The sequence below is a fragment of the Podarcis raffonei genome, chromosome 13, assembly GCF_027172205.1.
Source record: "Podarcis raffonei isolate rPodRaf1 chromosome 13, rPodRaf1.pri, whole genome shotgun sequence".
NCBI lineage: Eukaryota > Metazoa > Chordata > Lepidosauria > Squamata > Lacertidae > Podarcis > Podarcis raffonei.
Genome location: NC_070614.1, coordinates 18,535,945 through 18,562,705, shown reverse-complemented (window position 1 = coordinate 18,562,705; position 26,761 = coordinate 18,535,945). Strand labels below are relative to the sequence as shown.

Sequence of the window (26,761 nt, the reverse complement as noted above, 5' to 3'; positions counted from 1 at the left end):
CAAAGCAGAATTGGAAAATCTGTTAGTACCAGAGCAATTTTGTTTATGTGGTTTTTCTCTGCTTGCCAAATTGCATTTGAGGTGCTTTGCTGCAATGCAATAAAACCCATTTAGAGGCAACTGCTGAGTTGAAGCCCTTGCCACCACCACCCCCTCCCCAAGCTAGCTACTGTATTTTTCGCTCTATAAGACGCACCAGACCACAAGACGCACCTAGTTTTTGGAGGAGGAAAACAAGAAAAAAAAATATTCTGAATCTCAGAAGCCAGAACAGCAAGAGGGATCGCTGCGCAGTGAAAGCAGCAATCCCTCTTGCTGTTCTGGCTTCTGGGATAGCTGCACAGCCTGCATTCGCTCCATCAGACGCACACACATTTCCCCTTACTTTTTAGGAGGGAAAAAGTGAGTCTTATAGAGCAAAAAATACGGTAATTCAGTATGGTTCATTGGCACACGGTGCTTGGGATTGATCAGCACTAGCTGTCTGTGGACAGCACCCCCTACAAAACATGCAACTTCTGTCTTCTGTGGACAGGCCAAAAGAGTCGGGTTGTGCTGATGGAACAAAGCTCCAAGCAAGTGCTGACTGGAGAGACGGAGGACTGGAGGGATCTAGAACACTCAGGGCCTAACTGCATGCTATATTAATTGTGTGGTTCTTAGTCACACCAAAATTCTTTAAAATGCAATGTTGTAAAAGAACATCTTCAATAAAAATTAATAATAATAATAATAATACAATGGTACCTCGGGTTAAGAATTTAATTCGTTTTGGAGGTCCGTTCTTAACCTGAAACTGTTCTTAACCTGAGGTACCATTTTAGCTAATGGGGCCTCCCGTTGCGCCGCCGCTGCCCGATTTCTGTTCTCATCCTGAAGCAAAGTTCTTAACCCGAGGTATTATTTCTGGGTTAGCGGAGTCTGTAACCTGAAGCATCTGTAACCCGAGGTACCACTGTAAATGCAATGTTAGGCACCCAGTGGGGGGAGGGGGGAGGGAGTAATTTTCACCTGGGCTGAAGCATACAGAGAGGGGGGGGGTTAACTCTTGTATGCTTAGCCACAATTCCAAAGGGATTTAGCCCCCATCCCTGTGCCCTAAGCTGGAATTAACAATAGGGAAAGGGAAAGCTACCTTTGAAGGTGACCCAGAAAGTGCAATTAATCCACAATGCGGCAGCTAGACTGGTGACTGGAAGTGGCCGCCAGGACCGTATAACACCGGTCCTGAGAGATCTGCATTGGCTCCCAGTATGTTTCTGAGCACAATTCAAAGTGTTGCTGCTAACCTTTAAGGCCCTAAACGGCCTCGGTCCTGTATACCTGAAGGAGCGTGTCCACCTGCATTGTTCAGCCCGGACACTGAGATCTAGCTCCGAGAGCCTTCTGGCGGTTCCCTCATTGCGAGAAGTGAGGTTACAGGGAACCAAACAGAGGGCCTTCTCAGTAGTGGCGCCCGCTCTGTGGAACGCCCTCCCATCAGATGTCAAGGAAATAAGCAGCTATCCTATTTTTAAAAGACATCTGAAGGCAGTCCTGTTTAGGGAAGTTTTTAGTATTTAATGCTGTATTGTTTTTAACACTCGATTGGGAGCCCAGAGTGGCTGGGGAAACTCAGCCAGATGGGCGGGGTATAAATAATAAATTATTATTATTATAAAGCCTTCATTGGTGCCATTGCAGCACAGGTGTTTGGGGACAGAATTTTTTATTTTGGGATCACAGCTGGGGAGGGTAAGGTTAAGTTTCCCATCCATGTGCATTGCAGTCCCTGTGGAAATTGCCCTCCACGCCTAGAGGAGTTGTTACTATTTTTAAAAAAATTCACTGACCTGGTTGCAAAAGATGTACAATCAACAGAGCAAGTATTTGGGTTGCAGGCGCAACGATGTGCTTTTTTAAACAAATAGGGTTGCAAGGAAAAGGATAACTCTGAAATGTGCAGTTTATCAGATTTCTCATTCGACTGAAAACTTGTTAACTGGCCACTGCCTCTAACCCACATGCAGTTTCTTAAGTATCTATACAATTTGCCATATTCCCTTTGGCCGTCCCTGCCTAAAGAAATTTCCCTCTGGCAGTGGCTGCCCTGGTTCTGTCACCCATAACTATACTTTGCCGGGGGGGCATGCCTGGCCAGTAATTACCAGGGTGTTCTTCCTATTACTGGGTAGCAATGGCTTTATTATGAAGTCTTGCTGTGCATAAATAGATTTGTTTGTGTCTTGTGGAAAACAGTTCTTCTGTGCTGAAATTATCTCCATATAGGGGAGAAAAAATGGCATTTGTAGAAGCCTGGTGTTACATATGTACAGGAAGCCTGCAGCAGCAGACCTACATGTTGGGGGGCCTGAAGCTTGGACTGTTATGGAGACTCCTTCACAACCAGCAACGTGGTCTGAATAACCACTGTTATCTTCTTCCATGGGGTTATTCCACAACAGATTGCCACATTTTTCATATATATTAAAAAAATTAACTACCACATCTCAGATTTTGGTTAAAACCACTGGATTGGATTATCTCACACATCAAAGTCACTAGTGTGAATTAAAATTTCCTATGCCTCATAGTTTCTGAGTTTTGGGGAGGTGAAAAGTAAGAAAATTTATATATATGTGCATGATACGCTTTTTAAAGCAATATGGACTATAGTTGCTTCTGGGGCCCTTCTGGGATAAGGAGCCTTGAAACTTAAGCATTACCGTACTTTTCTGTGTATAGGATGAGGTTTTTTTTTTAAATTAAACAATAAGGTAAAAAATCGGGGGGGGGGGGTCATCTTATACATGGATAGTGCCTGGGGGGACGTGTGATTGGTTGCTGTCGCGACCTGGAGATTGTCAGCGGCTCTTGGGTGTGTTATTAGTTGCTGTGGCAAGGGCTGGTGTTGATTGGCTGTTTCTGCATCAATTGGGCGGGTGATTGGCAGCATCTGCTGGCAAAGGGACTGACAATAAGCAGCTATTACGACGCATGCAAGTGGCAGCGCAGGTCATGAGGGTGAGGAATTTTTGGCAACCCCCCCTAAAAAAAGCTCAAAAAATATGGGCAGTCTCCCCCCATTTTCTTAATCTGGAGTGTCCCAAAATAGGAGGCATTTTATACATGGGGGCGTGTTATACAGTGGTACCTCAGGTTACATACGCTTCAGGTTACAGACGCCGCTAACCCAGAAATATTACCTCTGGTTAAGAACTTTGCTTCAGGATGAGAACAGAAATCTTGCTCTGGCGGCATGGCGGCAGCAGGAGGCCCCATTAGCTAAAGTGGTGCTTCAGGTTAAGAACAGTTTCAGGTTAAGAATGGACCTCTGGAACGAATTAAGTACTTAACCCGAGGTACCACTGTACACGGAAAAATATGGTAATTTCAAAGTAGATCTGCACCTAGTAGTATGTTATTTTTTTTTAAAGAATATTTATTAAGTTTTCCAATTTTTTAAACAAACAAACAAACAAAACAAACAGAAACATTTAACAAAGGCATAAAATTCATAAACCATACTTTTAAATAACAAATTTCTCAGACCTCCTCATACTTCTCCTTCTTGTATCCCAATTAAGATTATTTGTTCAGCAAATCCTTCATTTAAAGCATTACAGCTTATAACATTACCTTATTTTTCAAACCCTTATTTCCCCCATCTATGTTCTTATATATCATTGCAGCTAGAAACCTCTCAATTTCAATCCAACACCATCTAACTTTCTTAAATTTTACAATATTTCTGTAAATAGTCCTTGAATTTTTTCCAATCTTCTTCAGCCGACTCTTCTCCCTGGTCACGGATTCTGCTCGTCAATTCTGCCAGTCCCATACAGTCGATCAATTTCATCTGCCATTCTTCCTGAGTGGGTAGATCTTGCGTCTTCCAATACTTTGCGATGAGTATCCTTGCTGCTGTTGTAGCATACATAAAAAAAGTTCTGTCCTTCTGTGGCACCACTTGGCCGACCATGCCCAAGAGAAAGGCCTCTGGTTTCTTCAAGAAGGTATATTTAAATACCTTTTTCAATTCATTATATATCATTTCCCAGAACGCCTTAATCCTGTGACACGTCCACCAAAGGTGAAAGAATGTACCTTCATTTTCCTTACATTTCCAACATTTATTGTCGGGCAAATGATAGATTTATTGTCGGGCAAATGATAGATTTTTGCAAGCTTGACTGGGGTCATGTACCACCTGTATATCATTTTCATAATATTCTCTCTCAAGGCATTGCATGCCGTGAATTTAATCCTGGTGGTCCACAACTGTTCCCAGTCAGCAAACATGATATTATGTCCCACGTCTTGTGCCCATTTAATCATTACAGATTTAACCGTCTCATCCTGAGTATTCCATTTCAGCAGCAAGTTATGCACCTAGTAGTATGTTAACAGACCTGGCTCTGCATATGAAATGGGTCCTGCACGAGCAAAGCTTCTTCAAAACTTTATTTTAAGTCTCTTTTAATGCAAAAGTTATTTTTCAAAGGTATTATGCAAAGAGCAAAAAATTAAAAATTAAAAAAAAGGGAGCACCCACTTTTGGATGGTGGTTAGTTTCTGTTTGGGGAATGACGTTCTTTGTCTTTGTGAGGTAGCTGCTGAGCTTGGTGGACTTTGAACGGAGCAGGGGATCATAGAGTTTGAGAGTGCGATAGGGTGGATTTGCCACAGGGCTGATAGGTGTTTGCGCATGAGCCCTGTTGTGAATCAGAGTGCTGAACACCCATGAAATCCAAATGTTAAAGGGAGAAAGTTCTCAATGGAGAGGCAAGATTTGCATGGGAGACCGATCTATCAGCAGGGCAGGGCCATATAGCTCTGTGGCAGAGCAGTTGCCCTGCATGCAGAAGGTCGCAGGTTCAACTCCCAGCAACTCCATCCAGGGCTGAGCAAGGCTCCTGCCTGCATCCCTGATGAAGCCATCCAGTCTAGACAACGCTGAGAAAGATGGACCAATGATCTGACTTAGTATAAGGCAGCTTCCTATGTTTTTAAACCAGCGACAGTAACTGTAAAACCTGCAACCATGAAGGCTGATCGCCGAAGAATTGATGCTTTTGAATTATGGTGTTGGAGGAGACTCTTGAGAGTCCCATGGACTGCAAGAAGATCAAACCTATCCATTCTGAAGGAAATCAGCCCTGAGTGCTCACTGGAAGGACAGATCCTGAAGCTGAGGCTCCAATACTTTGGCCACCTCATGAGAAGAGAAGACTCCCTGGAAAAGACCCTGATGTTGGGAAAGATGGAGGGCACAAGGAGAAGGAGACGGGAGAGGACGAGATGGTTGGACAGTGTTCTCGAAGCTACCAGCATGAGTCTGACCAAACTGTGGGAGGCAGTGGAAGACAGGAGTGCCTGGCGTGCTCTGGTCCATGGGGTCACGAAGAGTCGGACACGACTAAATGACTAAACAACAACATTGCCGATTTATGCCACGGTCCTAGCTCTCTCCCGCAGAAGCAAGTCTCATTAAATTCAATGGGACTTACTCCCAGCGATGTAGGGTTAGGATTGCTGCCTTAGAATGACATCTGAATGTTTAGTCGGTAGAGCACGAGACTCTTAATCTCAGGGTTGTGGGTTTGAGCCCCACGTTGGGCAAAAAATTCCTGCATTGCAGGGGGTTGGACTAGATGACCCTCAGGGTCTCTTCCAACTCTGCAGTCGTATGATTCTGAGTGGGGTGTGTGTGCATGATTCTGAACTGCATTTCCACCTTCCCTATATCCAAATGATTCTGTGCTCTAGTCCATTGCCTCCCGAGGAAGAGATTAGCTACCGCCGTTCTTGCCTCGGAAAATGCTGATATTCTTTTCTTCCCTGCGTTCTTGCTCTAGCTCAGAAGTCCTGTGCTCACATCCTTCTTACTCTAACAAGAATCTTTGCATTTTCCCACCTTCTCTCTAAGGAAACCAGGGATTCTTCCCTCTCCAAATTAATTATCACATCACAACTCTCATCTCACTTAACATTAATCTCCCAATTCTCCCAGAGGTTTCAAGGGTTAATGTAGATCATGACAAGATATCACAGCATTGCCAAATTCTGTGGGTTGGGCCTAGACTAACAGCACAATTCCAGGCACTTCTACAGTGGTACCTCAGGTTACATACGCTTCAGGTTACATACGCTTCAGGTTACAGACTTTGCTAACCCAGAAATAGTGCTTCAGGTTAAGAACTTTGCTTCAGGATGAGAACAGAAATCCTGCTCTGGCGGTGCGGCAGCAGCAGGAGGCCCCATTAGCTAAAATGGTGCTTCGGGTTAAGAACAGTTTCAGGTTAAGAACGGACCTCTGGAACGAATTAAGTACTTAACCTGAGGTACCACTGTACTTAGATTTAAATTCCCATCGAAATCAATGAGGCTTATTCCAGGCAAGAGTGCCTACAGGATCTCGACCATAGTTGCACATAGGTCCCATAGGAGTTAATGGGATCACTTAGTAATGATTTACAGTTCAAGCCTACCCACGTCCACTCGGAATTAAGTGCTGTTAAACTCAATGCAATTTACTCCCAGGCAAGTGGGATTAGGATTGCAGACTTGCTTCTCCACTGAGAACAATGGGCCATTAACTAAGCTGTCAAGGAGCCAGGTCATCCACTAGGCAGGCACACACATGGAAGGTGGAATGCAATTAGCTTTTTATTGGTAGAAAAACAACAATGCAGCCATGCTCCTGGTTAGCCTTGACTCAACAAAGGTGTTGCATGACCTTTCCCCTCTAGCCTCTCACTCTGGAAGCAGAAAAAGGCACTTCTGGGCATGTCAGGCGTGTTGTGCAGGACTGGGCCATTCTGGAATGGGGAGTCGGGGGGGAGAATAAGGAGGACTGGGACTGAAGTGTAGGTGGGTTCCCACGAGGCAAGACACAATGATAACAGCAAGAACCTTTATTGAGCTACAGTGATACCTTGGGTTAAGTACTTAATTCGTTCCGGAGGTCCGTTCTTAACCTGAAACTGTACTTAACCCGAAGCACCACTTTAGCTAATGGGGCCTCCCGCTGCCGCCACGCCGCCGGAGCACGATTTCTGTTCTTATCCTGAAGCAAAGTTCTTAACCTGAGGTACTATTTCTGGGTTAGTGGAGTCTGTAACCTGAAGCGTATGTAACCTGAGGTACCACTGTACATAACTGGGAAAAGAGGCAAAGCAACTGCTTAGATACATTTCTGAAAGCCTGGGCCACTGTCACTCCCAACGTGATTGGCTGTCTAAACTTCCAAACTGCGAATCACGACTCAAGAGTCCAAGGGCCAATGGCCGAGGCCCAAATCCTGAAATGTTCTGTGATTGTTTTTTTAAAAAAAAATATTCATTGAGTTTTTCCACCTTTATACATTAAAAAGGGGGGGGAAAAGAAAAAACAAAAAAATTAAAAACACATAAAGTTTACAATCCTTATTTTCAATAACATATTTCCCTGACTTCCCCACACCTCCCCTTCTTATATTCCAATTCAAATTGTTAATTCAACAAGTTCTTATCCCCAATTTTTGACCTTTTTATATTTAATTCATTTTAGAAAAACCAATTTTAACTTATAAACATCAATATTTATACATCAGTGCTCATTCTTAAAACTTTTTTCTAAAGTCGACCCAAATTCCCTTCCACGAATTCCCCAATTTTCATACTAATAACAAAACAAAATAAAAAAAAACAGATTATAATTATGCACCTTTTGGATTCCCAAACCCCACCCCACCCTTTCCCGGTTTCAATCCCCAACAAATGTCCATCAGTCTTAGTCTACTATCAGCCTGGAGACCTCACGTCCGAGGCTCTTAATTCTCTCTCAATTCCTCTCTGCCGTTTTTTTTGGTAGTCCTTAATATTAAACACCAGATCGCGGAGAAGCTCTGTCCCAATATTTCTTCCAGCCAGACCTCCATACTTAAAAGTGGAGCCCGAATCTTGTTTCTTACTCCTTTTAAGTCCAAATGTCCCAAAAGCTCCAACTTCCACCTTAATCAAATTTGTAATCCATAGGTCTTCAGATCTCCACATAAGGAGATCTCTCCATTCTTCAATCTTCAATTCAAAACAGATTTTCATCATCCAGTACTTATTTTCCTTTGTAGCCATCATGTCAGGCCTCTGGCTCTCCTTTGTCATCTGCAACATTACATCTCCTCCTTCCTTTTCCTCAGAAACAACATATATCTCTTTCTCCACACTCTCAAATCTTTCAAGTTTCTCTTCTTGTCCAGCTGCATGAACTTCATGAGTCAAGTCCTTATCAAATTCAATGAATTTGTTTACTTTTAAGTCCAGAGTTGCAACATTTGTAGCCAAAACATCAATTTGGCCTTGTAACTTTCCCAAGAGAAGAAACACTCTGTCCAATTTAGCTTGAATTTTTCCTCCTTCAGCCATTCTTGTAATGTCCCAAAATCCCCTCTAGAGGGATTTTGGTTACTTTATCTTCAAATCCAAAAATCAAGTTAGTTTGTATCAGTTCTTCCTTGTTTTCAACAAAATATAACCAAATTGTAGCAAATATATCCAGCAGAGACAACAGAAACAAAGTTCTCTTTTTCCTTCTTGACAGCTAATTTGACAGCTGTCAAACTCTTCTATATCTCCTCAACAGGCTCTCTTGCGGATCACTCCCGGGTCCGGGGGGGTGGCACTTCAGCTCTCAAAATTAGCTCTTATCCTCCAGTAAAATTACTTATACTGCCAAATCGTGAAATTAATGTCTTTTACCCAATAAAGAAGAAGAAATTCTCTCGACCTTAGTTAGCTAGTCCTTGCTTTAGATTATTTATAAGACGGGGAGACGGACTTCCTGTTTGCGCCTTCCCCGATCGTGCCTAATTCAAATTTTTTTCCCCCTTTACAAATCCAATTTCCGTATTACTCACGGGTTGTTGCTTTTAGAGTCCAATTGTTCACAAGAAGAAGTCAGCGCTCTCCGACCATGGCATGCGGCTTCACTCCGCAGGAGAAGCAGTCAACTCTCAGCACCGCGCCGCTCACCCCGTCCCCCGTTCCGAAGCCTTTAAAAAGGCTCCTTCGCGGGTCGGGGGGCGCAAATGGTGCCCGCCGAGTCACCAGGTTCACAGGCTTCAGCGCCTGTGATTTCTGAGGGTCCCCGCGTCGCCGCAGCGGCAAGACCCGGATCCTGCAGAGCCGATTCCCTCTGGAGCTCGGAGGGAATCCGCCATTAGCCGATGGCGCTAACCCGGAAGTTATGAAATGTTCTGTGATTGGACAGCATGTATCGAATCAGAACACAGGAGCTCAGAATCCATAGGCCAGACTCAAGCTCAGGCAAACGCAGACCAGTGAATACATAACAGGGACTGTTTGTGCTCACGCTGTAATTCGCAGCCAGTGTGGTGTAGTGGTTAAGAGCAGTAGATTCGTAATCTGGGGAACCGGGTTCGCATCTCCACTCCTCCACATGCAGCTGCTGGGTGACCTTGGGCTAGTCACACTTCTTGAAGTCTCTCAGCCCCACTCACCTCACAGAGTGTTTGTTGTGGGGGAGGAAGGGAAAGGAGATTTTTAGCCGCTTTGAGACTCCTTCGGGTAGTGATAAAGCTGGATATCAAATCCAAACTCTTCTTCTTCTTCTTCTTCTGATCCTGTCCTGGAGGACCCTCCTTCTCCTGAGCCCCCTGAATCGCTCAAGCCTCCAGTTTCTGTCCGCTCCCAGCTCTTCCCTTCTGCTGATGGCTCCACTGTGTCCCACCACCAGGCTCTGGGCTCTAAGGCGGCATTTTTCCATCTCCGCCAAGCTAAGCAGTTGGCTCCTTACCTCTCTCGCCCTGACCTAGCCACTGTGATCCACGCGACGGTCACCTCCAGACTGGATTATTGTAACTCGCTCTACGTGGGGCTGCCCTTGAGACTGACCCAGAAACTCCAGCGGGTGCAGAATGCTGCAGCGAGACTCCTTACGGGGTCCTCGCTGCGAGATCACATTCATCCGGTGCTATATCAACTGCACTGGCTCCCGGTGGAGTACAGGATCAGGTTTAAGGTGCTGGTTTTAACCTTTAAGGCCCTATACGGACTAGGGCCCTCATACCTACGGGGCCACCTCTCCTGGTATGTCCCACGGAGGACCTTATGGTCTTCAAATAAAAACATCTTGAAGGTCCCAGGCCACAGAGAAGTTAGGCTGGCCTCAACTAGAGCCAGGGCTTTTTCGGCTGTGGCTCCGACCTGGTGGAACACTCTGTCACAAGAGACTAGGGCCCTGCGGGACTTGACATCTTTCCACAGGGCCTGCAAGACAGAGCTGTTCCGCCAGGCCTTTGGCCAGGGCACAGCCTGACTCCCTCCCTCGGCAATCTTCGCGGAGCTCTGGCCCAATGGTGGCCAGTGGCTTGAATTTAATTAATTTTATAATGAATGATTTTAGAGTGTTGTTTGTGTTGTACTTTTGTACTGTTTTATTGTTGTTAGCCGCCCTGAGCCCGGCTTCAGCTGGGGAGGGCGGGATATAAATAAATTTTATTATTATTATTATTATTATTATTATTATTATTATTATTATTATTATTATCTTCAGAGCCCTCCCTGGGGGGCTCTGGGGAGGCAGGCTCATAGCTGTCAACTTTTCCCTTTTCTTGCGAGGAATCCTGTTTGGAATAAGGGAATTTCCCTTTTAAAAAGGGAAACGTTGACAGCTATGGGCAGGCTTCCACCAGACTTCTTCATCCAACCTGTGCCTGACATAAGTTTGCAGTCTAACCCTGTGAGAGATACGAATTCCTAACCTAAGGTATCTTGCTTGGAGTTGGAAAAGTGGGCAGTTTACCTGAATTAAAAGGTGCCTGTCTGTCTGTGTTGTTGTTGTAATTTAGATCCTGCCCTTCTTTCTGAAACGGCCTTCCATCTCTAACACCCTATACTCCCGTGCTGGCTCATAGTTTGCATGCACTCTACTACCGCGCAGCAAACATGAACTATTTTAAAATCTGCTGTAGTTGCAGCCGGAGCCCAAGGCAACAATATTTGCTTACGCTAGAAGGGGGGAGGGAAAACCCAGTTTCTTCCTTTATATTCATGCTCAGCTGCATCCGGTCTTTTGCTGGCAGTGTGCAACAGACATTAACCAATTAACACCCCATGGTTTTCCTACAAAATGCTTAGCAGCAGCTACTTCTGGGGTAGAGAGCATAGGATTTTATGCAAGGTCACATCATTGTCTTTGGGGATGGGGGTGTAGGAAAAGGCAGGCTTGTTATATAATAGCACGTGTTGCTCTTTACAGCGACCGTGCGAAGTAGATTATATTACCGTTCCCACACAGATGGGAAACTGAGGCTGAGAAAGAGGAGTCTGTCCGTGGCCACTCCGGATATCTCTAGCTCAGCAGTGAGTCGAACCAGTTTCACCAGCCTAGATCTACAGTGGTACCTCGGGTTACATACGCTTCAGGTTACGGACTCCGCTAACCCAGAAATAGTGCTTCAGGTTAAGAACTTTGCTTCAGGATAAGAACAGAAATCGGGCTCTGGCGGTGTGGCGGCAGCAGGAAGCCCCATTAGCTAAAGTGGTGCTTCAGGTTAAGAACAGTTTCAGGTTAAGAATGGACCTTGGGAACGAATTACCGTGTTTTTTGCTCTATAAGACTCACTTTTCCCCTCCTATAAAGTAAGGGGAAATGTGTGTGTGTCTTATGGAGTGAATGCAGGCTGCTCAGCTATCCCAGAAGCCAGAACAGCAAGAGGGATTGCTGCTTTCACTGCACAGCGATCCCTCTTGTTGTTCTGGCTTCTGAGATTCAGAATATTTTTTTTCTTGTTTTCCTCCTTCAAAAACTAGGTGCATCTTATGGTCTGGTGCGTCTTATAGAGCAAAAATACGGTAAGTACTTAACCCGAGGTACCACTGTACTAAATTGGGGTGGGAGATCCTGCAGGGAACATGCTGGTGAAGCAGCACAAAACAGGAGTGAAGTCCAGACCAAGATGATCAAGGGTCTGGAAAGCAAGCCTTATGAGGAACGGTTGAAGGAGCTGGGCAGTGTTTCCCAACCTTTTCCCAACCGTGGCCCCCTTCTGACCTTGTTTTCTTCCTGTGCCCCACCCCACCCTATCCTACTGGTAGAAAGGTAGCTATTTAAATGTTTTGTTTGTAAGTAGAACATGTTTTATTTATAATTTTTATAATTTATAAAAATACAGTTACTTAAAATGATAGGAACATAATGAAATATTGTTGAAGCAGAAAAGAGCTGGAAGGGACTCATAGGGTAAATCTTTCTAGTGCAGCCCCCTGTAACGTAGGAAACTCAGCTAAAGCATCCATGACAGATGACCATCCAACCTCTGCCTAGAAACCTCCAAGGATGGAGAGTCAACAACCTTCCGAGGGAGATCCAACTTCCATGTATTATAAAAAGTAAACAACACTTTTTCTGACCCCAGTTATTTGACACAGAGGAAGAAACCTACAGATAACAGTTCAAAAGCACACCCTCCAACATTTCTCCAATGGAAATAGGGACGTCCTATTCCATAATAATAATTTTATTATTTATACCCCACCCATCTGACCGGTTTGCCCCAGCCACTCTGGGTGGCTTCCAACATATATAAAAACAAAATAAAACATTAAACATTAAAGAAAAAACCCTTCCCTATACAGGGTTGCTTTCAGATGGCCCAGCGGTCAGATAACATTTCTCTGATGAAAATTGGGACGTCCTAAGGAAAAGCGGGACATTCCAGGATCAAATCAGAAACTGGGACGACATCTGTAAATCCGAGACTGTCCCTGGAAAATCGGGACACTTGGAGGGTCTGCAAAAGGCGCACAGGGAGTTCTGTATATATGGGAGAATTTTAAAAAGCAAGTGGTCCTCACTGACCTGGTGCAAAAAGATCTTGTCATCCGGAGGAGCCCCGGCTGCCTAGATAAAACACTATATAGCCCCACACACCTTTACCTGGGAGTAAGGCCCACTGAACTCAGTGCGGCTTTCTTCTGAGTAGACGCTTAGTTATTTACTAGATGCAAGTCAGAAGCACCAGATGACCCTGCTGGACTAGGCGCTGGGGTGGATTTCACCCCATGTTTTGCAGAACCAGGCCACTGCTGCGGAAGGGCCCTGCGCCCTTAGCTAACATCTGAAGGCCCCAATCTGCTTGGCGCTAGGCCGGCACTGGCGGCAGCTACAAGCAGTGGTCAAAACAGGAGCTTCAGATATCTCCCTCTCCTGCTGGAAACAAACCAGGACTGCTCCAAGAAAATGCATGTGGCAAAAAAAAAAAAGTGCTAGGCTGCCCCCTGGTGGGCCGCCCCCTTACCTGCTGGTGATTGGCCAAGCAGATCCTCAGCCTATCAGAATTTTCTTTTTAAAAAATTCATTTCTTTTCTTCTCACTTCCTTCTGCGGCTCCTTAGCCTCATGCTGTGCCCCCCCACTCATTTATGTAATTTTCTTTTTTTAAAAAAATAATATTTATTAAATTTTCAAAAAGGTTACAAGAGTCACAAAAATGAAATAATGAAAAAAGAAAAAAAGAAACAAAAAATACAAAATACAGAAAAATAGAAACAATTAAAAGCAAATCAGTCTTTCCATGTCTTGTCTTTCATTTACTTATTTCCCTGACCTCCTCACACCTCCCTTTTTTGTATTCTAGTTCAATAGTTGTTTCAGCAAATCCTTACCATTTTTGCTTTTATCTTAGTAATTTATCTTAATATATTGTAACTTTACATTCTCACCTGTTAACAATCCATTTTTACATACCCCTTTGTAGCATTACTGCTAAAACCACATAACTTCATTCCAGCATCCTTCTAACATTCCTTAATTTTACAGTGTTTCTGTAAATAGTCTTTAAATTTCTTCCAATCTTCTTCTACCGACTCTTCTCCCTGGTCTCGGATTCTGCCAGTCATTTCTGCCAGTTCCATGTAGTCCATCAACTTCATCTGCCATTCTTCCTGGGTGGGTAAATCTTGTGTCTTCCAGTACTTTGCGATGAGTATTCTTGCTGCTGTTGTAGCATACATAAAGAAAGTTCTATCCTTCTTTGGCACCAGTTGGCCGACCATGCCCAGGAGAAAGGCCTCTGGTTTCTTCAAAAAGGTATATTTAAATACCTTTTTCATTTCATTATAGATCATCTCCCAGAAAGCCTTAATCCTTGGGCATGTCCACCAAAGGTGGAAGAATGTACCTTCCTTTTCTTTACATTTCCAACATTTATTATCGGGCAAATGATATATTCATTTCTTTTCTTCTCACTTCCTTCTGCGGCTCCTTAGCCTCATGCTGTGCCCCCCCCTCATTTATGTAATTTTCACCTGTGCCCCCCTTGGAATATCTTTGGGCACCCCAGGGGGCCATATGGATTCCAGTTGGGAAACACTGGTCTACAGGGTTGTCACATGGAAAAATGGAGCTAACTTGTCTTCTCCTCGGGAGACATCGGGAAGAGCTGTCTCCTCGGGAAACATCGGGAAGAGCTGTTTGACAGTGGAACGATCTCCCTCGGGAGGTCTTTAAGCAGAGGTCACATGGTCATCTGTCATGGATGCTTTAGCTGAGATTCCTGCATTGGAGGGGTTTGGACCTATGATTCACCAGCTGGTGACAGTCCAGTCCTGCTCCCTGCAGACATCTGCACATCTCTCAAGCGTCCCAGTTCCTGCTTGTCCCAGGGTCCCCAGACCCATGTCGGGTAACACCCCATCCATTTCACTACGAGTTCTGATGGAAAGGGAGAGACGACAATAGGTCCTGCCTGTTAGACTATGCCTAGGCCTGAGCAGGCTGACAATGCTGAAGTCTTTCCTCTTGGACAGTGAGGGGCATCACAGCCAGTGTGGTGTAGTGGTTAAGAGCAATAGACTCGTAATCTGGGGAACCGGGTTTGATTCCCTGCTCCTCCACATGCAGCTGCTGGGTGACCTTGGGCCAGTCACACTTCTCTGAAGTCTCTCAGCCTCACTCACCTCACAGAGTGTTTGTTGTGGGGGAGGAAGGGAAAGGAGAATGTTAGCCGCTTTGAGACTCCTTCAGGTAGTGATAAAGCGGGATATCAAATCCAAACTCTTCTTCTTCTTCTTCACACTGTGATTCTGGCCCCTCTGGAGAGGGATGCTTCCGTGGGCCTGCCTTCCCATTTCCTTGTGGAACCTGGTCCCATGCTCTGAGGTGTGCTTCTCCTAGCTTGTGATGATGCAGCCGAAACGCCTCGAGAATAACAGGATTGTGCAAGGCGCACTTTAGGGAGGTTTGCCCAGTTGGGATCTAGCCAGAACACCTGGGTCACGCCCTGTTTTCCTGGGAAAGCGATTGTGGATCCTGACTGTGGTTCTTATCTTACAAAAGCAATCTGATCAGACTTTCCTAATGCCCTGCTGAGCTTTGGAAGCCTTTTTTTTTTTTTTTGGTCTTTCCAGAGATGCACATCATCTCTCGTTATCGTTCTGCTGTAGAAAAAAAGAACACAAAAAGAGCCTGCTTCATCAAGTGGCTCATCTAGTCCACCATCCTGTTCTCACGGTGGCCAACCAGATGGAGCAGGTTTTCAACTTCATGATATATCACCAGCCGAACATCGCTACATCCTGATATATCACAATGTCTGAAATAAGGATGGAGCTATGATGAGTAGGGACGCGGGTGGCGCTGTGGGTTAAACCACAGAGCCTAGGACTTGCCGATCAGAAGGTCGGCGGTTCGAATACCCGCAATGGGGTGAGCTCCCATTGCTCGGTCCCTGCTCCTGCCAACCTAGCAGTTTGAAAGCATGTCAAAGTGCAAGTAGATACAGTGGTACCTCGCAAGACGAATGCCTCGGAAGACGAAAAACTCGCAAGACGAAAGAGTTTTTCGTTTTTTGAGTTGCTTCGCAAGACGATTTTCCCTATGGGCTTGCTTCGCAAGACAAAAATGTCTTGCGAGTTTGTTTCCTTTTTTCTTAAAGCCGCTTGAAGAGGTGCAGTTGTGACGGACCGTGCTTCGCAAGATGTTATGGACAGATTCTGTGGGGCCCCTTCGACTTGGTGTAGTTTAGGGCCTCAGCTAATAATAATAATAATAATAATAATAATAATAATAATAATACTTTATGCCTCACCCATCTGGCGGGGTTTCCTCAGCCACTCTGGGAGGCTCCCAACAGAATGTTAAAAACACGATAAAACAAAAATCTGCCCCTGGCTGTATTGTGAGTAGCTGTGCCAATTGTTTCCCTTATCTCATGCCTGAATCACTCTGATGCTGTGGAAAGCTCTCCATCAAAGCAATGCCTCCTGCTTTGATATCTGAGGCAAGGCAAGGCAGTGACCCACTTGGGATCTCTCTAGCTCAGGGATCAGCAAACCTTTTCAGCAGGGGGCCGGTCCACTGATCCTCAGACCCTGTGGGGGGCCGGAAAATATTTTGGGGAGAAAAATGAACGAATTCCTATGCCCCACAAATAACCCAGAGATGCATTTTAAATAAAAGGACACATTCTACTCATGTAAAAACATGCTGATTCCCGGCCCGTCCTCAGGCCGGATTTAGAAGGCGATTGGGCCGGATTCGGCCCCCGGGCCTTGGTTTGCCTACCCATGCTCTAGCTTAACCCCAGCATGGCAGCTCCCATGGGAATTGCCTCACAGTTTTTGGGAGCAACACTCTGCAGCCTGAGGGAGCAAGCTGATGGGAGGTGGTAGAGGAGCGCGGCTGCAAGTAGCGAGGGAGCCGAACCTCCGAATCCTGCCTCCATCTCGCTCACCCCTTTAAAACAGCAATGAAAACCCTTGCGTTTTTGTTGAGCGTTTTCCAGATAAACCCAACAGTCTAAAATCGGTGTATATAAAACACACAGAAAGGATCTCCTGAATAGGTGAGCTGTTATACCTTTCTGCTTGTTCTAGAGCCCTCCCACCTCCTCAAAGCTGGAGAAGTGCTATCTAGGCTTTGGGAAGGGAGTACAGTGGTACCTCGGGTTACATACGCTTCAGGTTACATACTCCGCTAACCCAGAAATAATGCTTCAGGTTAAGAACTTTGCTTCAGGATGAGAACAGAAATCGTGCTCTGGCGGCACGGCAGCAGCAGGAGGCCCCATTAGCTAAAGTGGTGCTTCAGGTTAAGAACAGTTTCAGGTTAAGAACAGACCTCCAGAACGAATTAAGTACTTAACCCAAGGTACCACTGTACTGTATGGGGCATCAAATGTTGCTGAAAGCCGCCATTGAGGGCTGCATGGGCTGCATGTAGGATTTTTCTTCCCTAGGTCAAGGGAGGAGAACCTGCAGCCCTCTGGATGTTGTTAGACTCCAATTCCCATCAGCCCAGATGTATGGCCAAAGGTCGGGGCGGAAGGGAGGTGTCGTCCACCAACATCTGGAGGACCACAGACTCCATAGCCCTTCCCTGAAGCCAGCTTACTTCCTCCCCATCTCTTCACCCACACCTTCCAGACCTTATATTGTGACTGGAGTTGCCAGTGAAAGCACAACCCGCCATTTTGTACCATATAAACCGATAGAGAACTCTGCTTAGGGTAGGTGTTATGTACTGAGCTGAATCCTAGAACAAAAGGATCCAGAATGCAGCAGTCTGACTGGCCTGCAGGAGCAGCCAATCAGGCTTCTGGAGGAAGTGAATCCGCAACCTGATTGGCCTACGGGAGCAGCACGGAATTAGCCAACCGTGCAGGGCCCATTGTGTAATTAATGTATATATAGCTAGACATTTTGGGGAAAGTTTCATTCATTACTACAAGCTGAATAAAGAGCATGAAATTCAACACTCGACTCCAAGTACGGTATATTTCAGCAGGGTTCCCCAAACTTGGGTCTCCAGCTATTGTCGGACTACAACTCCCATTATCTCTAGCTAGCATGACCAGTGGTCAGGGATGATGGGAATTGTAGTCCAACAACAGCTGGCGACCCAAGTTTGGGAATCCCTGGCTTAGGGGATGCCCCCCCCCTGCCCAATCTGTTCACAGCTGGGAAAGCGCCCCCCCCCCAATCTCCAGTCTAGTCCTGGAACATATGTGGTAATGGGATGGGTAGGAGCTGGGAAGCTAGTTGGGGTGGTGAGGGCCAGTGGTTAGAGTTGTGGTTGATAGCCCATATTTTTGGATTCTCAGGTAAGAGAATAGTCTCTTCTTATTGACAAGGGAGAGTATTCCCAAGCCTGCACATGAGGGGTGGGTTAAAACTGCTCAGACTTCTCGTATTTTTGAGTTACTACGCCAGATGTTATTGCCCTTCTTTTTGACGGCTCTCCTGTCACTCCCCTTAACTCCCTGGCAACAGAAAACTGTTGTCATGGCAGCCAAACCTGTATTGGGCCTTGGCAATGTGCAATGAGGTATGTGGTAAATTTTGTGCAGAAGGCCCACACCCCTCCTTTGGAAGCGATTCATCCATTTTCTCCCTTAGTGAAAACCAACACATATTATTTTTCCCTGGAGGGAGGGGATTCCAGATGTTTCTTCCCTGAAGCAGTGGAGCTGCTTTGGTTGTGGAGATTCCTTTTCCCAGCTGCCTTTTTTTTAGGTTAATATCACAACATTATCTGTTTAAATCTTTTTTAAAGGATGGTTTATTTATTACAACCAAGGTTTTTCGAGTGGCTGCCAGGGTTCACACTAACATGTATGTGGTGGTTCAATGCACCATGTAGTTTAATAAGCCATGATTTAGCATTATGTGCAAATCAGGCCTGTGTGGTAGAGTGCAAATTGTAAAATGTGCTTCTTTTGGTATGTTTGCCTGGCACTACCTTCATTTTCCCTGAGTACCAGAGAAAAGCTATCCTTCTCTACTTTGAACCCTTTTCGAGATGAAAGGTTTTCTGGTTCTTTTCTCTGCTGCTCTTTTATTTTGTGGTTTCGTTGCTGTTCTTGTACTTCCTTCATTGTATTTTATTGTTTTTACCATTGTTGTAAACTGCAGTAAAGCTGGTGGCAAAATAATTAAAGCTGGTGGCAAAATAAATATCCCTTCAACTCAAATTGGGGGGAAAAATAATGATTTCTTGTTTATTTACTCAGTGTATATGTTCTGGGTGGCTAACAGTGGAAGTAAAGCATACATTAAAAAGGCAAGACCAAAAAATCTAAATACAGCGTAAAAACAGCAGCAGAGTATCAAACAAAAGTAGAAGCAAAGACAAACAAACTTCAGAAATATCTAAAGATCTATTATTATTATTTTATTATTTATTACATTTATATACCATTTTTATCTCACAAGGATCTCAAGGTGGTGTACATGGTTCTCCCCATTTCATTCTCACAACAACCCTGTGAGGTAGGTTAGGCTAAGAGATGGTGACTGACCCAAGGTCACCCAGTGAGCTTCATGGCTGAGTAGAGACCTGGTGTCCTAGGTCCTAGTCCAACCCTATAATTTACTAGACAATTTCAAGATTTAAAAGCCTGAGAAAATAAAAAAGGTGTTCACCTAGTACCAGAAGGTAAAGGTAAAAAGGTAAAGGACCCCTGGATGGTTAAGTCCAGTCAAAGGTGACTATGTGGTGCAACACTCATCTCACTTTCAGGCCAAGGGAGCTGGCGTTTGTCCACAGACAGCTTTCCGGGTCATTTAGCCAGCATGACTAAACTGCTTCTGGTGCAACAGAACACCCTAACGGAAGCCAGAGACCACAGAAACGCTGTTTACCTTCCTGCCACAGCAGTACCTGTTTATCTACTTGCACTGGTGTGCTTTCAAACTGCTTGGTCGGCAGGAGCTGGAACAGAGCAATGGGAACTCACCCTGTTGCACACATTCGAACTGCCAGTTCCAGAACGACTAAAGCGAAGGTGACAGGCAAGGATCCTATAGGGACTGTTATCCATAACTACGGTGCCACCACAGAGAAGACCCATCCTTCTTTCTTTCTTTCACACCTCCTCAAATTCTTCATTTATAGCGAGGGAATGTAGGCAACACAAGGCTTCTCCCAGAGCTCGCAGCAAACCTTTGGCTAGGTTTCAGCCAAATACACAATGACACTCACCTTTGTCATTGTGATGTCAGCCTTTTGCCAGGTAAAACTGCGATACTAGTGGAGGATATTCCAAGTCCCCAGAATGCAGTCCACCACCTAGTGCTGTTTTGTGCCATTTTAACTACTGGCACAATACCTTTCTGCCTTTTATGTGTAAGAAACCTTGAGTCCCTGTTGGGGGTGGGGGTGGAAGGCAGGGTATAAATAATAATTGTCAATGTATAAATTTGAGGGGTTTTCGATACAGGTTTAAAGGGATGTGTTCATCCTCTCTTCTCTCTCTTGTCTTAGCCAACAAGCTAGCACCCTCCCAAGATGGCGGAGGCCCACCAGGCTGTGGCGTTCCAATTCACGGTCTCTCCAGAGGGTATCGACCTCCAGCTGAGCCGTGCAGCCCTCAAGGAGGTTTACCGCTCAGGCCTGCGGTCCTGGAAGAAGAAATTCAACCAGTTGCGGGTAAGATAGGGATAACGAGTGTTATGTACTGAAGTTCTCACCCTGGGCCAGCAGGGGGATACTGTAGATAGTTCAGGTCCACATATGCAAATAAGGGATCGAAAGTGACGTTCAGTGATTGGATAGTTACAGAAAGTTGTTACAGTTACGTTGTACTGGAGTTCTATATAAGCAGGCTGGTGCCTGCTCAAAATGCTCTGGAATTAATTTGTATCTGAGGGATAGCTCTGTTGGTAGAGCATGAGACAGTCATAGGTTCTGGCCTTGTGTTGGGCAGAAAAATTCCTGTATTGCAGTGGGTTGGACTAGATGACTCTCTTGGTCCCTTCCAACTCTGCAATTCTACGATTCGGTGACATTCATGTCTTGATAGCCCAGCTCTTAGTTTATTCTTGGGAACCCAACCCTTTCACGTTGGAGACTTAGGAAGAATTAAACTGTAATCTAGGGAAGCCAAGGCAGCTGAAGGCCTGGGTTAGGCATGAGAGCAAGGCCTCCCGAGTTATCGGAAAGGACTTGAGTCCAGTAGGTTCGGGGTATGGTGCGAATGAAAGTTTGTTTGGCCAAATCGGAACAGGAGGTTCTGGGAACCATTTTAGAACTAACCCTCAAGGGTTTAACAGAGAGTGGAAAGTGCCCAAGTGCCCCCCCCCACCCAAAGAGATCACGGTGCTTGTTCTTCAATAATGAAGGTTCAATAACATTGACAACCTGTTTCTTTTTAGTCAATAATCCATAAATTTATTGGGTGTCCTTGTGAAGAGGCCGTCTCCATTTGTATTATGGAGGGATGACATACCGGGTTGCTGTAAGGATAAAAGAGAGTTATGAATTAGGAGGTCCTTGTTAAAATCTCATCTCCATCATGAACTCAGCAAGTGATCTTAGCAGTTCAGTTACCTGATTTGAAGATCATACTAAACCACAATTTAGTTTGTTTCCCTCCCAGTACAGCAAAGACAGAAGCTGGTACTAATGAGCAGCTTGCTTGTACTTGTTAAGACTATGGTTTGTTCCTAACTATGGTTTAATGTGAAGGACATGCAAACAGAACCCTTGTGTAAAATGATGTTTGATGCTGAGATGTAGCTTGGAAATTGGGTTGCTCGGAGCAAAAATGAGAGAGCCAGCTTATAAAATGTTGGGGCCTGTTTAATTTGTTATAAGCAACAAGCACCATTAATCAGCATCCAACAGTTCAAAGCACATTCAATGCAGCTTACATTCTGAGAAAACAATGTGTTGGTTGATTTTTAGGGCTGAAATAGCTATGTTGTCAAGTATAGCCTTCCTGCTCTCCACAAATCCATACTGCTTCTTCAATAAAAAGTGCACACCAGCAGTTTTGCCAAGTGTTTGAGGGAAAGGAAGTGAGTTAGCAGTTTAGGGAACTGGGCAAAGTTCAGTCCATGTACCATATTTTCCAAAGAAAGGGAAATGTGCCTTCAAAACTACAGAAGATTTGACTCATGACGATAGCAGCAATCTGTTCACATTCATCTTTTTGTGACGTCTCCTAACAGAACAGTTTTGTGACAGGCGTGTATCCTGCCAGCCCATCCAGTTGGCTGTTCATGGTTACTGCCATCTTGGTAACCCAGTACTCTCGACTTGACCCCTCCATGGGCATGATTGGAAAGATCAAGGAACACCTGCCAGTCAGGTAAGGAGATGGGAAGGGAGAAGGGTGGGAGTTGTGGGTGAATAAATGAGGGGGAGGGAGACTAAAACTAAGGCCTGGTTTTCATACATTCTGGGAAATAATGGTTTCCTGCTACGAGAACAGGCAGCAGCACATCTCAGGCTTGTGTGAATTCTCCAATCCCTCTTGCCACCTTTCAAGCCAATGAGGAGGAAATGGGTTTTAGACAAACCCTTGTTTTTGGTGGCCTCTGAAGTTATGAGAACTGTGGTTTGTTCACACTTACGAGAACTACCCAGAATCAAACTGTGGACTTACTTCCCATCTTGTCCTGAAAACATTGTTTAAACAAACTACATTTCTCTGTGTATGGGGTACTATGGTTTGTTTAAAATTGGAAGTAAGTGCTTCCAAACTCCTTCTCCTGGAGAATGAGAAAGGAAAACTGGGGAGCCTACAAATTCAAGGCTTGCTGTGGCTTATTCACATAGTGGGAAATCATGGTTCCATGTTATTTTAAATGGTTTTCTTGGAGGGTTGCTTCAAAACCACTCTCAAACACAGTCCAGGGATGTGTCCGTATCAAACACATTGGGGAGAGTGCATTTTGTTGATTCTGGAAGTTGTCCTCAGGTCAGAAACACTTGGGTACTGCCAGGGTCCTTTTGGCCAGAGGTGTTGTGGTTGGGAGACAATTTTCTAGTGACAAAAGAGTCCTCTTGAGGTGTTCAGTGTGAACACGTGAAGGGGTTTTCATGCCTGAATAGGATAGCCCCACATATGCTAGCCATGGTACCATGGAATCAGCCTCAAGCCTGAAGAGGGCCTGGCTCATGTAAGGATGTATGCACCTAGGGTTCCTTCTAAGGGGATAACATCTCTGATTGGCAGCAGGCTTTGGAAAGTACATTACTTCATTGCCAAAACAATGGCCTCTTGCTTGGATGACTTTAGAAAAACATATGGAGGATAGTTCTGTCTTGCATTAACATGATGGAATCTCCATATTCACAGAGAGGGGGCATTTGATTGGCGGCTTTTGGAGAGATGATTTGCTGAGACGGACCTTTAGTTTAAAACAGCAAGTCCACATTTTGAACCCTTAAGCATTTGTGTGCATGTGCGTTAGTCTGGAGACATCAGACTAGAAGACAGAATTAGGTTTTCTTCTCTTGTTTTAATTTTAAGGCCTGTACGTTTTTCTCCCTCTCCCTCTCTCTTCCTGCCCTTCCCCACCATGTTGTCCTCAGTGACTACCTGTCAGATCAAGGCCTGACAGTCCTCAGTGCCCTGGCTTTTTCCACAGGGCTATGGCTGGCCCTCATCGTGACCATGCGTAGCATTCTCAAGTTGCTGCTGTGCTACCATGGCTGGATCTTTGAGGAGCACGGCAAGATGTCCAACACCACCAAAGTCTGGCTGGTATGTATCGCAGAAGAAGGTACACTATTGGGAAGCAGGCTGAGAGAAGGGAGCATGCTGCGTAGGGCTGGGCGATATCTGGTTTTCAACATTGTGGTAGATCACCAGCTAAGCCGATATGTCACAATGTACGAAATAAGGATGGAGCTATGTAGAGGCATTGGCTGGCTTCATGGTTTTTCCTGCATCATGATTTTTGCCTGCTCAGTGTAGTGGTTAAGAGCGGTGGACTTGTAATCTGGTGAACTGGGTTTGCTTTCCTGCTCCTCCACATGCAGCTGCTGGGTGACCTTGGGCTAGTCACACTTCTCTGAAGTCTCTCAGCCCCACTCACTTAATAAAGATTTTTTTTTTAAATTTCCCCCCCAAAGAGCAAAGAAGCCAAGACAGCGAGCGGGATCCATCCGGCTGGCTGTCTTGGCTTCCTCTTTAGCCATGCGCAACCTCTCCAGCCAGGAGAGGCTGCGCGCGGCTTTGGCAGAAGCCAAGACAGCGAGCAGGATGGATCCCGCTTGCTGTCTTGGCTTCGTTTTTAGGCTGGGGGCGGGGGAAGCCCAACCTTCCCCCGACCCCAGCTCCCAGAAGAGGCAGCTATCCGCAAGCCTTCCGAGCGCAGCGGGAACTCCCGCCGGGCTCCAAAGGCTTGCGGATAGCTGCCTGAAGCCTGGAGAGCGAGAGGGGTTGGTGCGCACCGACCCCTCTTGCTCTCCAGGCTACAGTGAAAGCCTGCATTCGCTCCATAGGACGCACACATATTTCCACTTCATTTTTGGAGGGGGAAAAGTGCGTCCTATAGAGCGAAAAATACGGTGCATCATGGGTGGAGAGGCTGCATGCATCAGCCCCACTCCTAAAGTCTCTGTCTCTACTAGCTCCACCCTGGACTTAATGCATGGAGTGGGGCGGTTTCAAGGAGGATTCTAAGCGTTTTTTCCTGGGTGGCAGCGAGAGAGGCAGCACCATGAAGGCGTTGGGCACCAAAGCAGTTGGGAGATGCCTCTCCACTCCTAAGTGCCCAACACCACCTCTCTATCGTATGCGCATCTTTGCTCCTAATCATGTTGTTGCAAAGTCCCGTTTCTATTACTTTGTGTCTTGGCTGAAGAAGAAATCTTCTGGGGAAATTGTGTACTGTGGACAGGTTTTGGAGAAGGCTCCATTGAAGGTGGAAAATTTTGGTATCTGGCTGTGCTATGATTCTCGTAGCGGAACTCATAGCTGTTACACAGTGCTAGCGCGATATGGGAGCCCGTCACAGACCTTGTGCTCACTCAATTCAGATCATGAAGGTTGAAGAGATCGCTGCTAGCAAGTGCAGCAGACCAGCTGTCAAGCAGTTCCATGATTCCCAAATCAAGTTCCCTCTGCCAAAATCAAGTTCCCTCTGCCATGATTCCAAAATCAAGTTCCCTCTGTCGTCAACACAAGCCACGCTTCACCATTAAAGGACCAAACACGTTCTTCTAAATGCAGACTTGGTTCATTTGCTCTGAGTTTCAATAAAGTTCTCTTTGGGAAGAAAAAAAAAGGAGGATTCTAAGCATTCTCCGCTGAGTGCATTTAGGTCCTGATAGTAGGGAGAATTCTAATTATGTTCACCTGAGTGATTAAAGAATCCTCTTTCAGACTTTGTGGCTCCACATTTCCCCCCTTTTTCCTTTTTTTAATCTCACCCAATTTCCCCAAGGAAACTCAAGGACACTCACAAATCCGTAACACAGTAGGATAAAGTGCATTCTTTCTCTCCCCCCGCCCTCCCATCACAGGCTTTGGTGAAAATCTTTGCTGGGCGGAAACCCATGCTATACAGCTACCAAGCCTCGCTTCCTCGCTTGCCTGTTCCAGCCCTCAAGGACACCATGCAGAGGGTGAGTCTGGTTTTGTTTCCCCTTTCCTGCTGTGATTCGAGGATGCAAAAAAAATTAGTACCTGCCGCTGCTTTCCTAGCACATCAGGCTAAAAGTGGAAGATTGAACGTTTGGATCAGGCACCCCAAAACTTGGTCCTCCAGATGTTTTGGGACTACAACTCCCATCATCCCCAGCTAACAGGTCCAGTGGTCAGGGATGATGGGAATTGTAGTCCCAAAACATCTGGAGGGCCGAGTTTGCAGGTGCCTGGTTTGGGTACTTTCTGATACGTAGCCTCTGCACTCCTTTTCCCTCTCTCTGAATGGCCGCACATTCTTTTTTCTTTTTTAAAAATAGTTTTTATTCATTTTTAAACATATTAATTGTGATACATACCACAAAGTTTCACATCCTATACAATCTTTTTGGACTTCCATCAGCACCTCTGATGACCCCCCCATTTTTATCATTTCTTCTGCATTTCTTACATTCATATTGCCTTTAATTATCTTAACTAACGTCTTCCTTTTTATCCAATTATGCAATAATTCAAATTGTTCACCTCACAAAACTTCTTGCAAACCTACAAATGTAATCTGGTCATCACAATTACTTTTCAAATAGTCCATAAATTTATACCAATCTTCTGTGAATCTCTGGTCCCGCAGGTTTCGAAATCTTCCTGTTAGTTTGTCTAATTCTGCATAGTCCATCAATTTTATCCTCCAATCTTCTTTCGAATGGCCACACATTCACGGCACCCACAGTTTTGAGTTCTATGGGGTTTTCCTGTTGAAAGGGCCTTTGCAGAGGATTGCCCAAGAGAAAGCAACGCACAACAGCCGTTGTTCTCTCTAGAATGTGAGGCTGTGAGCAAGAGCAATTGCAGAACCCATACCGAACATGGCCTCCTCCTAATCCCATAATTCTCTCGCCCCACTAGTTTCTCGAGTCTGTACGACCCCTGAAAACAGACACCGAGTTCCAGCGAATGGCAGGTCTCGCCCGTGACTTTGAACGGACCCTGGGGCCGCGCTTGCAGTGGTACCTGAGACTTAAGTCCTGGTGGGCATCTAACTATGTGAGTGGTCCCTAAAATGGGATTGCGGGAAGGGGGGGGCAGCTCCTTCAGCTGTGTTGTGCTGCGCATGGAGAACGTGTGGGTCTTTTTAATTCTCCTTTTCGAACCTCATACCTTGCCCAGGTGAGTGACTGGTGGGAAGAGTACGTCTATCTCCGTAGCCGAGGCCCCCTGATGGTAAATAGCAACTATTACGGCATGGTGAGTTTCAAGACACTGGGAAAAGAATGTTTTTGGGTGGGGAGGGGAGGGGTGCCTCTCTTTAGTCTCTGCTGACACCCCCCACCCTTTCTGCATACAATTTTTTTTTAAAAAAATATTTATTTGGTTTTTCAGATTAAAATTTTACGGTCCAGCA

The 26,761-nt window shown here is 45.4% G+C and overlaps 2 protein-coding genes and 1 pseudogene across 5 annotated transcripts in view; all 3 read left to right on the top strand.

Moving 5' to 3' along the window:
• IRF3 (interferon regulatory factor 3) overlaps window positions 1-15,859 on the top strand; it is a 336,177-nt gene extending 320,318 nt beyond the window's left edge. Inside the window, exon 12 of the transcript XR_008327327.1 lies at window positions 15,757-15,859. The gene's annotated coding sequence lies outside the window, so the exon portion shown is untranslated. The remainder of the gene's footprint in view (window positions 1-15,756) is intronic.
• The window catches only part of CPT1C (carnitine palmitoyltransferase 1C), a 56,188-nt gene that overhangs the window by 8,824 nt on the left and 20,603 nt on the right, over window positions 1-26,761 (top strand). For 3 of the 4 annotated variants that reach the window (XM_053362514.1, XM_053362517.1, XM_053362516.1), the window contains 6 exons: window positions 20,244-20,408; window positions 21,932-22,071; window positions 23,301-23,472; window positions 25,239-25,340; window positions 26,266-26,403; window positions 26,527-26,604. In XM_053362514.1, the coding sequence (XP_053218489.1) occupies window positions 20,268-20,408; window positions 21,932-22,071; window positions 23,301-23,472; window positions 25,239-25,340; window positions 26,266-26,403; window positions 26,527-26,604 (771 nt within the window). In that variant the 5' untranslated portion in view covers window positions 20,244-20,267. Of the gene's footprint in view, window positions 1-20,009; window positions 20,106-20,243; window positions 20,409-21,931; window positions 22,072-23,300; window positions 23,473-25,238; window positions 25,341-26,265; window positions 26,404-26,526; window positions 26,605-26,761 lie in introns of those variants that run through there. The other variant, XM_053362515.1, reaches the window with a different exon arrangement.
• On the top strand, window positions 24,291-25,217 carry LOC128400367 (60S ribosomal protein L18a-like; annotated as a pseudogene).